Source organism: Thamnophis sirtalis, unplaced genomic scaffold (assembly GCF_051295495.1).
Source record: "Thamnophis sirtalis isolate CommonGarterSnake01/CBP01778 unplaced genomic scaffold, rThaSir2_p1.2 scaffold_3, whole genome shotgun sequence".
Classification (NCBI taxonomy): Eukaryota; Metazoa; Chordata; class Lepidosauria; order Squamata; family Natricidae; genus Thamnophis; species Thamnophis sirtalis.
This window is the reverse complement of record NW_028261383.1, coordinates 83,979,845-83,994,227: the sequence shown is the minus strand read 5'-3', so window position 1 is coordinate 83,994,227 and position 14,383 is coordinate 83,979,845. Positions and strand designations below refer to the sequence as shown.

Below are 14,383 nucleotides of genomic sequence, written 5' to 3'. Positions count from 1 at the left end.
GAGAACTTTTTAGTCCATTGATATGCAAATAATATTTATATGACAAGCAAATTTATCATATCATATTCCTTTCTATTATTTGATTAAAGATCCTAGTCAACTCAGTCATGACTGCTAAGGGTATACTCAGTTTTGTGTCAAGGCAACACAGCATATCATGATTTCCAAGAATTTCATGGTCATTACAGTTAAAGCATTATTTTTAGAGAAAGCAGTGATTAGAATGCAGTATTGCAGACTAATTCTGCTGACTGCCAGGAGTTTGATTCTGACCAGCTCAAGTTGAGGACTATCTGTACTGACTCAGCCTTCCATCCTTCCAAAGTCAGTAAAATGAATAACCAGACTATTGGGGGCAATGTGTCTGGAAACTGCTTAGAGAGGGCTGTAAAGCACTGTGAATTGGTCTATAAGTCTAAGTGTGGTTGCTATTTCCATTGGTGATTTCCACAAATTTGCCTATTGCAGCATTTTTTCACTTAACAATAAATTATAATTGGTAGTTGAATGTTGAAAATTGATTATTTTCAAACAATAATGCTCAATCTGAACATTTAGTATATTCTGCATGTTTATGTAACCCGTTCATGGATTGCTAACATTTGGGGTATCTGCAAGTGAATCTGAGAAAAATACCAGTCCAAGATGTATGGTCACTTGAAATGGAAAACCACATAATAGATTGGGGTTTCAGATACATTAAAAGTTCTATATAAACATCAGTGACTAACATCAGGATCTGTCCCCTATTTCTGCCACCTGAACTATCTGCTTGGAGCTCAACGTGCTCCATTTTTCAAGTGAGAAGTTATTTATCTGATTAAGGCTGGAATAAGCACAAAAATGTCTGAATTCGAAATTAATGAACTTTGAGACTCATATATAATAATCAGGATTAAGACTAAAGTTACATATGCATGTGTGCATCTGCACACACATGCGCACATACACACCAAGATTATTAGCATAATATTCAATAAACTAAAGTTATAGGTATAACATTCACCATGCAATTATAAATATAATACAGGTAATCCTCAACATACAACCATAGAACCCAAAATTTCTGTTGTTAAGTGAGACATTTGTTAAGTGAGTTTTTCCCTATTTTATGGCCACAGTTGTTAAGTGAATCACTACAGTTGATAAGTTAGTTACCTGGCTGTTAAGTGAATCTGGCTTTCTCATTGAATTTGCTTGTCAGAATGGTGTCCCTATTTTGGGACACTGCAAAATTGGAACCAGTTGCAAGCATCTGAATTGTGATGATGTGATCAGGTGGATAGTGCAAACATTATAACTGTGAAAAAGTCATAAGTCTTTGTTCAGTTCCATTGTAACTTTGAACAGTCATTAAATGAACTGTTGCAAGTCAAGGACTACCTATAGTTAATGCAGGCAGTTCTGGGTTGTGTTCTACTAATAAAAAGAGTAAAGTTACATATAATTTATTTCCAGGGCTTTATAAGACACAGAGAAGTATCAGAGTAAAAATACACAACTTCATGTTTTCAATAATGTGCTTTAGTTGTTCAGTACCTATGAGAACAGGTTCAAATCCTACTGAAGATAGATAGATACTCATGTCTGAACTGACATTTTCAGGTGGAAAAAAGAGAGGAAAAGAAGTTATAGGCCTTATATAAATTAATCCTCCCCAGCCTTATTTATCTGATATAGGTAATTACATACCAATTAGTTTAACATCTGTAACTGCTGAGTTGTTAGCAAGAATTATTAAGAAAAAAAGTCATCAATTATAAAGGCATAGAAGAGAAATTTGCATGTGTTTTATGAGGGTAAGTCTCTCCCCCAACTTATCTTTAAAAGGTATCAACAAAATAGATATATTGTTCTAAAAAAAACAACCTCTGACGAAGTCAATCACCAAAGGTTCCTGAGCAAATTCAGGTTATTTTATCATTTGGTAATGACACTAAGTAGTGCATAGAGATACGTATAATGTATAATACTCAGACGTTTGCTAACAAATTTCTTCAGTAGAAAATATAACATAAAAATGAATAACCAATAATCTTCTGGAACTGGTGCACTTTCATTTATTTATAAAGATGCCAAAGGATTTGAGAGGGCAGTCAGTATTCAGAAGAGATTTTGCATGTATGGTGGCTAATTCAAGGAAAATGCCAGTTCCTTGTGTGGTGGATGCAAAGGAGGAAAAGGAGAATTATTCCGTGCCAGGAAACATTAAAAATGGAATGGAAATTACAAATACAGCAATGCCATTTTATAAATCAATGCCATAATATGGCATTAAATTCTCACTACATCCACAGTTGTCAAGCTGGAAAAGAGGTGGAAAAGGACAGCCAAAATGGGTTTGAGCAGTTTTTTTTAAACAAAGACCAACTTTGGCATATGGAGGCATTTAAGAAGAAGAATGATGGGGAAAAGGGGAGAGATTGTACATATTCAGAGGGGTATGCACAATGTGAAGTGTTATTTTTCACCTTCATCGTATTAGAACTTGGAAGTTTAATGGACACACTAAGCACTTCATGTCTGCTAAAAGGAAGCATTCTTTGTATTACACAACTAAATTACATGATCAGTCCTGATGACACTAATTTAGATGGTTGTAAAGAAGGACTGGATAAATTCATGGTGGACAAAACTATTGGTATCCTTGGCTTGAATCATAGACAGATTTTTTTCAATACCAGGCCAAAGAGCAACAGCTGATTACCAACATCTCTTGTTCCCTTGAAAAGTGTTAGTGGTTCCTTATTGTGTGACACACCAAATGCTGGAGAAATCAGCTTTTGCCTAAACCCAAGAGGATTCTTATTCAGTCTGACAGGGCTTTAAAATATAGGTAGTCCTGGACTTACAACCGCAACTGAGCCCTAAATTTATGTTGCTAAGTAAGAAATTTGTTGAGTTTAGTCCTATGTTACAACTTTTCTTGCCACCATTGTTAAGTGAATCATTGTGATTACTAAATTAGTATCACCATTGTTAAGAGAACCTGGCTTCTCCACTGATTTAGTCAGAAGGTTGTAAAAGGGGAATCACATGACGGCGGGACACTGCAGTGGTCATAAATGTGAAACAGTTACATCTGAGTTTTGATCACATGATCATGGGGATGCTGCAAAGGTCATAACTTCATAATCATAAGTCACTTTTTTTCAGTGCCGTTGTAACTTTAGTCACTAAAGGAACTGTTGTAAATTGAGGACTTACTGTATGTCGCTGTAAAGCTATATCCTTCAATATATAGGGAGGTGCATACAAATAATACCTTAAATGCGAGAACAGCTATGTTGATCCTTATGCTTGTCAAAATGTGTAGGATATCTCTGAATATTCTCTCTCTCTCAATCTATTTGAAAGGCAAGTCAAAAGCCCTGTGCCGCCCCCCCCCTGCCCCATTTTAGCCGCTTCATATTTTGCAGTATAAACCTACAAGGGGCAAATCAACTGGTCTTCATCCAGGGGTGAAATGCTACTGGTTCTGACCAGTTCGCTAGAAACAGAAGTAAAAAAAAATGCTAAGATTCATAAAAAAAGCTTTAAAAAGTGAAAAAAAAGTTCCATGACATTCAGCTGTGATGCACGATTGTCAGAAACATTTTTAAAAACTTTTTAAAGCATTTTTTTCCTACCTATTCACCTGAACCGGCAGGAAAAAAAATGTTTTAAAAAGTGGGGAAAAGTTGGCCACGCCCACCCGGTCACATGACACCCCACACCAAGCCACGCCCAGTAGAACCAGTGGCAAAAAAATATTAGATGTCACCACTGTTCTCATCTGTTGGCTTAGCAAAGCCAAAGGAATAAAATACTCAGCCAGGAGCTGCACTCACAGACAGGAAGTAACTTTAATTAAATAGTGTGAAAGTTGAAAAGTTTTTACAGCTTGAATTTCTGCAAAATAATTATAACAATCTCTACAGTAGTTAGGTTTTTTTCTTCTCTAACAATAGAACTGTACAGCGTTTGTGTCTATTCCAAAAGGTTCAGTAAGAAATGAAAGGAGAATCAGTTCAGAGATGACTTCATTTTTAAGATGCAGTTGGCTACAATGGAGAGGAAGCAGACATCATTCTCACAGCCCAGCCAAGGTGAGAAATCACATTTTAAGTCTGAAACATGATCATTCCCACTTAAAGCCATATTCTGTAAAGAGCGGTATCTTTAAGAATGGACTTGGAACTCATAGGAATCTATTCAGGGCAGGGAGATAATTTAAAATATAACTTTTCTTTATCACGCACTATAAATACTTGGAGAAAGAAAGAAAGTCTGTGTACTGTCACATGATCTTTGGAGGTCAAGGAAACAGGCTATACACATTCATGTAACCGTTTAAATAAAAATAATCTGTCTGACTGGAATTCCATGGAGGGCATCACTGGACAAAATATGGCTTTAATTTGATTACATTTGTGTGCCACTGTTACTTTAAGAATTAGAACAAATGTTTGGATTATAATGAAACAATACACTGATAATTCCTTATATTTTCTAATTTCTTTATGTGTGACTATGTTCTTGTTTTTCTGAGGGGAAAGAATACATTATGGGTCTCTCTCTCTTTGCCACACCCACCCTTTTCCCTTTCCCGAAAGATCACGCAGTGAAATCTGAGTGAATCCCTTACAAAATTCATACAGGAAGCATGCACAGTTGCAGCATTGTTGCTTGTCTAGAAAAAAAGTCATATTTTCTTAAGGTAACAAAACAGTTCTTTTGTGCTTTTCAAAATCCTTTTTTTTTCAGAATGTTAGTAATGATTGACAGTTTTGATGCTCAGTACAATGTACAAGTGAAATGAATATGCTTTGCATTGTTAAGGCATCCAATCTGCTGGTTTATATTTATGTGAAAGACAGAGAAATATACAAGCAGACAAGAAAGAAAGTATTTTCATTAATTTCTATGAAGTTTCTCCCCATATTTAATGCACAAAAATGCGTCACTTCAAAGGGGAGAGATTCCATGCATATTAATAGAGTAAAACAGCTTTAGATTTTTTTTAATAAGCCTCAAAAGCAAAGAATACTTTTTTTTAAATCTACGTAACTAAATGCTATAAGAATAATATGCTACTTTTTGCCATATATTGGGGAAAAAAACTTCTTAACTTAGAAATAATACAAAAATAGACAATGGCTTTGGTGAACTTAAAACAAAAATGGAAGCTTGGTTTAAAACAATTACTAAAAAAGTATAAATGAATTGCATTAAATCACATTTAAACAGCTAACACACTTGTGAATGAACAAACAAATTAGCACTTTTCACATAGCAAAATTACACAATAAAATAAACTAGGATGCTGCAGAGAAAAAGCAATGTACAAAGTTCAAAGTTAAATACATTATTTATATGGGTATTTTACAAAATTCTTCATTAAAAAAGCTTTATTTCTTTAATTCATTTTGCAAGCATGTGCAATCATAAAGGTAGTGAGCTCATTTTGCAAAATATGCAGTAATTCTTGTAGATTTGTGTGTGGTTGAAAATCTGTCTTAAGACATTAAATTGTATAAATAGAACAATAATTTGGCCAAAAAAATCTACAGTATTTATTTATAACTACATACAAAATGCCACAGCAAAGGGAAAAAAACCCCAAACAGATTATTTAATGAATGCATTTGTAAAGATTTGTTGTATCTTTAACTAGGAAACTTTCCAAGTAACAAGAGATAAATTCCTGTAAATTGGGTGGTTTATTTTGCAACTGTCATATAACTTATTGTGTTCTTCACCCTTTTTCTCCTATACATATTCTCAAAAATGCAACCACTTGTTGCTTAAGAGATTATGTTGCAAACTGAAATGGTTGCCTGATACAACAACAACTGCAGCTCAAACCAGATATGTCCTTTTTCCTATGTGTGTGCTTATGGACCATCCTCTGGAATGGCAGGATGAATCCTGTATCTTGTCACTCCCTCCCTCCCCTTCCCTCCCGCACCCTGGCCTATTCCGAAATGAAAGATACAGTTATCAGGAAAGAATCTTTTGGTAAAAAATATGCTCAAAAATGCACTGAACGGCTCACTTTTGTGCCTTTGTCCTGTCCTATCAAATTTCAATGAGATTTACAGAGAAAGACAGTTTAAGACTGTATTTGGATTTAAGTTGGTTAAAAGCAAAAGACAGAGAGCCATGCTAATCGGATTTGCAGTTTTTAGCATTATATCCAGAGGCACTGGGTTACCAAAGTAAAGATGGAAAATGCATGTCCATAGCTACACATATGCTTCCCACCCCCCTTGCCTTGCAGTATTTACACAATTTTCTAAATGCAATGTTGTTAAAAAGGGTGTGGAGGGATTAAGGGGAAGGGGAATCATGGCTTCTAAAATGAAATCCTTTTTGTGTATGTGTATATGGTGTATCTTTGTATCTATGCTCACATGGACATTCATTGATACTTCCCCAGACTGCAAATCCCAGCTGTATGTGCTATTGTTGGTTAAGTAAAACATGAAAACAACCCTTACTGGCACAGCCATTAATTTTCGAAGGAAAGAAAAACATCAATAATTCCTAACTGGCACTTCTACTTCTGTTCCATAGAAACTCATGTGTTGCCACTTTATTTCCCTTTAAGACAGTTTAAAAAAAACACTACAACAAAGAAAGTTCTTAAGTTGGCTTTTCATCTTTGTGCCTCTCCCTCCCATTGTGATTTGTAAAAGACCAAAGGTGACCCATAAAAATGGAAAAGACCAAAGCGTATTTTCTTCAGGACACAAATTTCTCCCCAAGAACTTGGGACGGACAGCTCAAATTAACATCTTGCCCTTGCAGGCTGTAAGTAGATTTCAGGAATATTTTGCAAGGATGGCATTTTTTTTAAAAAAAAATGTGTATTTTTTTAAAACTTTGCAGTTATTGTGAGAGTCTTCCTTTTTCCTTGAAGAAAGGCCTGAGTTAAAAGTTCCCTCTGGGGCTTGGGTCAGACTTTGTTCTGGAGCAGAATCCAAATCCTTCATTAGTCAATTCTTCAAGGCATTTCATTCACATGGGAGGAACTATCATGCCAGATATAGCTGTAAAGGTGAGAAGGAAGGAGACACAAAAATAAATCAGTTATGTCATTTGGGGCAAGGAAACATTTGTTTCAAATATTCAGTAGTAGATCATTCATCTGTGCTTCAAAAGTCGGATTTACACCAGTGGTGCAATTCAGCCAGTTCTATATGGTTCAGACGAACCGGTAGAGATGGCAGCTGGAGACTCCGCCCACCCAGACAGATGTCATCACAACCCATTTTTTATGCTCTACGTATGCGCAGAATGTCCTGCGCATGTACAGAGGTGAAGCGAGTGAGTGAAGTGCAAGTGCGCACACTCACATTTGCAAACCGGTAGTGAAGGTAAGTTGGTTTCACCCCTGATTTACACATTATAATGGGTAAAAGCTTAGAAAGAAAAATAATAGCTGATGTTAGTCAGTTAGTCCATTATTCTAGAATCACTTATTTCAGCTGTAAAATTCTAAAGTATTCAGCAAGAGCTTGCAAGAAAAATGTAATCTATCTCGATAGAAGTTGCATGCAAGCAAATTAAAATTCTTAATGAAGCTCAGACTATAACCCTCAATCCAAAGTTATTTGACTGAAGTTTGATTGTCAGAAATAATCCTGCCAATCCTTAAACTGATTGCAATATCAATTCTGATGAAGAAAAATTTAAATAATAAAGTTATTACTTGAAATAAAAAAAAACTTTTTAATCTTGTGGTTCTTCTTTCAATTTGCCAAATATAATTCTAAATTCAAGAGAAGGGTGTTGACCAGCTACATGTATGATTTATAAGTAGGATTTTATGAAAAAGGAATTTTTGGAGATACCATGCAGAAAATTAAAAATTGTTTTGTACCTATAAATAACAATTTGTCTATAAACTGTTGCCAGTTTGGAAACTGATAAAAAAGATTTTCATCTATAACTGCTACTTAAATAAATAAAAAACCTTCAAAGAAAAAGTATCTTTCCAACTTCAAACAGTAGTCAGATGGACTATGTGTAGGGCATGAAGATTGCACACTTTTCTATTGTTATTATCCTTTCTTGTATTTGATTTATTTTCTCTTCATATCTTTTATTCATGTAAATATAATATCCCTGCTCAATGCAATTGCATCAGAATGTTTTATATATTTAAGAACGTGAGGTTATTTGAAACAAATAGTTATAAAGAGTTCACATTTTATTTCTCTACAGATTAATACAGCTACAATCTTTCAAAAGAAAACCGTTTGAAAGAACTCTGACTTCAATAGGATTAGCTCACATTAAATCATTTCAATAAATGCACTTCATTTGCAAAGAAATAGGCCAATACATTAGGAGAACTCTGCAGAGATAATCTAGACTCACCCATTCCATGCAATATGAAAAATGACCTACTGCAAGCAAATACGTCATTGCCACTGGCATTCACACATGGCTTGTAGTGATGGCTGTGGCACAGCTGTCTTTTAAAATGCATCAAGGGATATGACAAATTCTGGACTTTAGGTAATGTCTTTCAAGGGTACACAGTTATAGCCACCATCTTAAAAATCTGGACAAATGATTTCTTGAGGAAGAACTCAAACCCATGACTGCTTCTAATTCTTGTACTTTAATTACATCTACAATAATTTGATAAGAACCAAGTCCAAATGAAAGGGAATGTTTTCCCCCCCACAGCCATCACCATAAGTGCATGAATTGCAAGACTAATCAGCAACAAAAAGGCAATTTAGGTGAATGGCAACAAATAAATAAAGTATGAGGAGACGAGAAAGCAAAATATATCTAAACTTTTGGAGTCAAGCATACTAAAGGTGTGACCTATTCTGGTAGCATAGTAAACATTCCCTTTGAAAATAGTTTCCCTTCTTCAGGGGCACTCTTCAAAGATTTGGTGTGATGGGATATAGTCTTTTATAACAGAAGACTTTAACTTTTCCTGACTTTGTGATCAGATTAAGAACTCTTGAGTGGAAAAAAATACATTTGATGACGGTTCCCAGGCTGCATTTTGAGATATTTGTATCTTTAAATGCTAAATTTTAAATTGTTTTAATAATAGTAAGTACTGGTTGCTAAATGCTAAATATTTAGTATGTAAGTTGTTTTGTTTCTAAATGTTTTGAGGATTTTATTAAAGATGGTGGATAGATATATTCTGTGATACAATTAATACTACTAAGTCAGATATGATTAATAATTGCAAGAGTTTGAAGTTTTACAGCATACTGATTCTCAAAGTTCTGGCTGCCATATTGTCACATGGTCATATGATTGCAATTTGTGACCTTGCTAGCTTCCAACATGTAAATGGGGAAGACAGCAGGAAGTCAAAAATCTCATGTGGTCCTTGCTTAACAATCCACATAGTCCCTGTTTAACAATTATAAACAGGGACTTCTGAAATTTTCATTGCTGAGTGGCATGATCATGTGATATCATGATTACAACTTCATTGCTTAGTTATCCTTTTTCAGACATTGTTATCAATTTTCATTAAAATGAATTTTAATTTCATTTTTTTTCTTTTAAAGGACTACAAAATTTCAGCAAAATGGATTATGATGCAGGTTCCTGGCATTTACTTTATTTTTAATGTTGTAGGCAAGGCTACCTTGATTTCCATTCATCTCTCCAACAGTCTTCAGTTTCTTTGGTTTTATGTAGTTCAATAAATCAATATTCTGGTTCCCATTCAAATGCTTAGTTCTATCACAGTTAATTGGCAATAAATTGGCACACATCAGATATGTTCCTTTGGATTTCCAATTGCATGAGGTTCAACTGCAGTTTATCCTTCTCACTCTTTCTTTGAGCGGGTTTTGCAGAAGTCTAGGCAGGTGAGAGGAGGGACAGAAGCAGCTTCACTGCAAGGCGTAAGGTAACATTGTCTAATTTAATTTGTCCATAATCCAAGCAGATCCACTTGACCAAATATATGGCTTGTGTTGACCGTGTTTCACAATGAGCCCACCACTGTGATTATATTTTTGGATTATTTTTCTTTTTTTGTCGTCGTTAAATACCTTGCAGCTTTAAAATAAGCTGCCATTTCAAGAGTCATGCACATTTATTTGTGATTCCTCTTTCTATTATTTGCCATGCTTTTTTTTTTAGTACAAGGCAGTTCTGACCCTTATAGCCAAGGAGATGCTTTCCAATTTAAAATCTGTGACTTAAAGACTAGTGAATAGGTTGTAGGTGAATCTTAATTTTCTTTAATTCTTCTTTTTCTTGTTCACTTCCTGTGCATATTCCACTTACCAAAGTGAAATGTCCATTGGATTTGTTTTCCATACTTTTTATTCTTGAAGGGAAAACAATCCAATGATGGGCTTTTACCCTTAGGGTCTGTCTGGGTCTAATGCAGTGGATGCAGTGCATTTGTCTCTAAGCATAGTAAGTCCTTTCTGTTTACAGTATGTATGAGCATGTGTCAGTAACCCTCTACCCCCAGAGCTGTTTGAGGCATCTGGGGCTTGTGAGACCCTTCTTGACTAAGTGAGCATGAAATGTCTCTCTACTCAATGCTTTAGAATGTGGTAATATGGTAATTATGAGGGGGTTAAGCACAGTAGGGCAGCCCTCCAACAAGCCAAACGAAACAGTAAATCAGGAAATTGCTTTTATGATATATATGGTCCCTATGTTAAATACATAATTTTCACTTTTCTGACTTGCGGTCCAATGCACATATGACAAATAATTTTACTGCAGATTGCACATAGGACTCAATACTCTTTTTAATCAAATCTGCCCATAAGGGTATTTGGTCATGAGAAAAATGTATTCAGAAATTGGGAAATCGAGGATGTTAAGTCAACATTACCAATGCAAACCAAACAAGAACATGAAATTGGACATGAAATGAAATTTTATAGCAATCAATGTAGACTAAAGTTTTCCAGAAAGCAATTTTTGAATCTTCAGAGGTAAAAGTATCATCTATTTGCCTAACCTGGTTATTCTACTTTCATGTGGATTATCTCAAAAAGGCGTCTCACATTTCAAAGTGTTACATTTAATCCTCACTGCCCTAGAATTAAAAGAAATATTTACACAAACAAGTTCCTTTTGTTTGGAAAATGAGAGGCCAAGATTAAAAAAGGCAGGGAAATATCTCAAACTCCAAGGGAGCCACTTATACATTTATGCAAAGAGCAGTATCCTTATTCTACTTTGCTTATTAAAATGAAGGAAATTTCAAAAACGTATATGATCAATGTAAAAAATAAAACCCAGAAAGAAATTGCATTCTGTTAAGGTAGGTTACTGAGGAATCTTAGCTTTAATGTTCTGAATTTAAACTACTATTCTGTTAGGATTTGAAGAATGTCTATAATGGATATCTTCAGACATGTTTGCTATGCCATGATGTATTGGCTTTAATTTTTACTAAAAATAATTCATAGGAAAAAGTTGAAAGTATTTGCATTTAATAATACCATTTTGGACTGAGGTAGGAAAGGCAAGAAAGACAATTTTCAGTTTGTCTTTAGGAAGGGCAATTGGATAATTTTCTATTGACTATTTTTGGAAATTACTCAATCTATTTCAATAGATATCTCTTCAATAGAATCAATGTAGAAATTTTGTGCAAAACAGTAGGAAGCAGTAGATTAAACAAATGCAGCAAAACCACACTTTTTCTAGTAGCTCTATTAATGCATATATTGATTGCATTATTCTTTTTAAAAGCATAGATGGTATGATAATCATGATAAAATGTGTTATCACGTATAACACTGACATAGCCTGAAATTAATAGAATTATCTATTTCTTACATACTCACCCTACCTAAAAATATTTACTGATGGCATGATCACATGAATTATCCATCACAGTGGAAATTTCTCATTATCACAGCCTGTCTTTATTTAAATAGAATGTAGTTATGAAGTTCATATATATTTAGTTTGATGAATAGAGAAGTTGTTTGCTTTAAAGTTCCCAATCCTAAATGTTATTTTAATGACGTTGATCCTTAATTTACTTGTCAGGAAATACTCTGCCCATCTGTTAATGCTGGGGTTCCACGAAAGTGTTCTACAAATGGAACAAGAATAGTGGAAATCATGATATGAACAATGTTCTCCCCTTTGATGAATCATGTTAAGAATTTCCTGACACAGACATAGATATGTTGGTAATCCATGTTTGCATGAATCACAATCTATGATGGGAGAAGGCCTCAGTTACAATCTGTTGGATGGGATAAAAATGAAAATAGCTGAATAGATTTTCAAGATGACAGGTACTGTTTGCAAGTGGAAGTGGATTATTCACATTACATTAATCATGGGAAAATAAAAAGACTGATAACTATACAACACTTAATGTGCCACCTATACTTAGTGATATGCTATCACATGCAATCTTATATCTATGATACCATCATAAACAGTGCTGCTCTTAGTACAGGTGGTGGATATGTCAAAGGAAAAAAAAACAAAATTAAAAGAAAGGAAGGGAAGATTGACTAACGTACTTCAGGAGAAGGCCAGACCCTGGAGAGACCCTGCAGTGGAGTACTTGCTAGAGTCCACAAAAGACTGGTCTGATAAAAGACAACAACAAGGAATAAGAAAGGAAAGAAAGAGAAAGGCTGGTATTAGTAAGCTGCAATACACTCATTTTAAGCAAACACTCAGACTGTGCTTTTAAGACACAGCATTTCAGTTCAACACATAATAATAATGATCAGCTGTGAGGGAACCAAGGGTGAGTAACAACTATACAATGGAATCTCCCCACCATGTAACTAAAATTTCATTACTCTTTTCTTACTCAACTCTACCCTGCCAATGCGGAGAAAAGCAGCATGCCCAGACTGGCCTACCTTGCAGGCTATTCCCATTGGTGCTGGTACAGGTAGGGGGAGGGGATGTCTGTGGTCTGACAACAGGAGCAAAAGCACTCTTCTGTTTCACTGCTGAGACCATATTGGCTGGTGAGAAGGAGAAGATCCCAGAGGAGCTGCTACAATTAGAAGGGAGACTAGTAGAGGATGCCATGGTTGGACTGGATGGCACAACTAGAAGAAAACAAGAAGAGAGAAGAATTATTCTTTTCAAGATCATAAATGAATTGGAGTATTTCATTTTTCTATTTGCAAGGCTCCCTTAGTGATGTCCAGAACAATTGATATTTCACTCACTTCGAAACTGAATGTCCCTTCTGAGAGTCCCTCATTGCAGAGGGAAACCTAGGTCATGGGGGAAGGAAGCAGAATATGTTGTTGTTCCCATGCCAGCAGTATCTCAGGATTGCTGAAATTAGGCTAAACAGCACAAGGTTTATAGATATTGTATTTTAGCTTTAAGGAGAAAGTTGTGCAGAAATAGCAGTGGTCATTATTCTGTGGATGTAACTTCTAAACTGCTTTTGAAAGATAACTATATATAAAGTCAGTTTGTTCTAGTGGTTAAGGCAGCAGGCTAGAAAACAGGAGACCCGAGTTCTAGTCACACCTTAAACATGAATTCTAGCTGGCAGACCTTGGCACAGACATTCTCTCTCAGCCCAATTCACTTCATTGTGAGGAAAATAAGAGGGGGAAAAAAGTGTGCTTGATATGTTTGCCATCTTGAATTATTTGTAAAAACAAAAAAGGTGATGGTGATAATAGGTAGGTAGGTGGATGGATGGATAGGCAGGTAGGCAAGCAGGCAGGCAGGAAGGCAGAGAAAGAGAATCATCCTTTGCTTCCCCATTAATAATCCTGAATGGGAATCTGTTTCTTAAAGAGACACAACCTGGCAAGTTAAAATTTTGGATTCTACTTCATTCCCCTAGGTGTTCTTCAGGATTAGTACTGCAAGTAAGAAAGTGATTTTGAGCATCACAAAAGCAAATTATTTTTTCTTAAATTGTTATTATTATTTTTATATTTCCAGAGATAAGAAGAAACACTTGTAGGATTCACTGCCCCATGAGCCAAATAGCTTATTATACATTATAACTTGGGAGTACATGTGTAGATATGTGTGTGCACTGTTTGTTGTTTTATCCAGATTAATAATATGCTGTAGGCTATTCTTGTTGACCATACAGTTCAAGAAAAAGCACTTCTTGAAGTGCCCTCAAGGACATTGGGGAGCACTTTTTAGATTATCTGCATCTATATATAATCCAATCTGCATGCACGTTTTGTGTCCCCTGCAACATTATTCTTAATTACTTTTTAAAAACCCTGCTGGTGCCTTAAATAATATAGTTAATGCCTTTACTCAAAATAGGACCATATTACTTCAGAATTACTGTCTTCCATGATTCTGGGGAAAAGAAAAAAAGAATCATTCACAGGCCAAATTATTCATTTTTTTAAAAAAAATCTTGTTTAGAGATTGTTTATGTTCAGGATATTTAATGAATAAT

At 35.1% G+C, this 14,383-nt stretch overlaps 1 protein-coding gene across 8 annotated transcripts in view; it reads right to left on the bottom strand.

The window, feature by feature from the left end:
* Window positions 1-3,826: 3,826 nt before the first annotated feature.
* The window catches only part of EBF1 (EBF transcription factor 1), a 359,655-nt gene continuing 349,098 nt past the window's right edge, over window positions 3,827-14,383 (bottom strand). For 4 of the 8 annotated variants that reach the window (XM_014059163.2, XM_014059167.2, XM_014059168.2 and 1 more), the window contains exons 15-17: window positions 12,846-13,040; window positions 12,495-12,563; window positions 3,827-7,034 (exon numbers count right to left, since the gene is read on the bottom strand). In XM_014059163.2, the coding sequence (XP_013914638.1) occupies window positions 12,496-12,563; window positions 12,846-13,040 (263 nt within the window). In that variant the 3' untranslated portion in view covers window positions 3,827-7,034; window position 12,495. The remainder of the gene's footprint in view (window positions 7,035-12,494; window positions 12,564-12,845; window positions 13,041-14,383) is intronic. The other 4 variants (XM_014059169.2, XM_014059171.2, XM_014059172.2 and 1 more) reach the window with 1 other exon arrangement.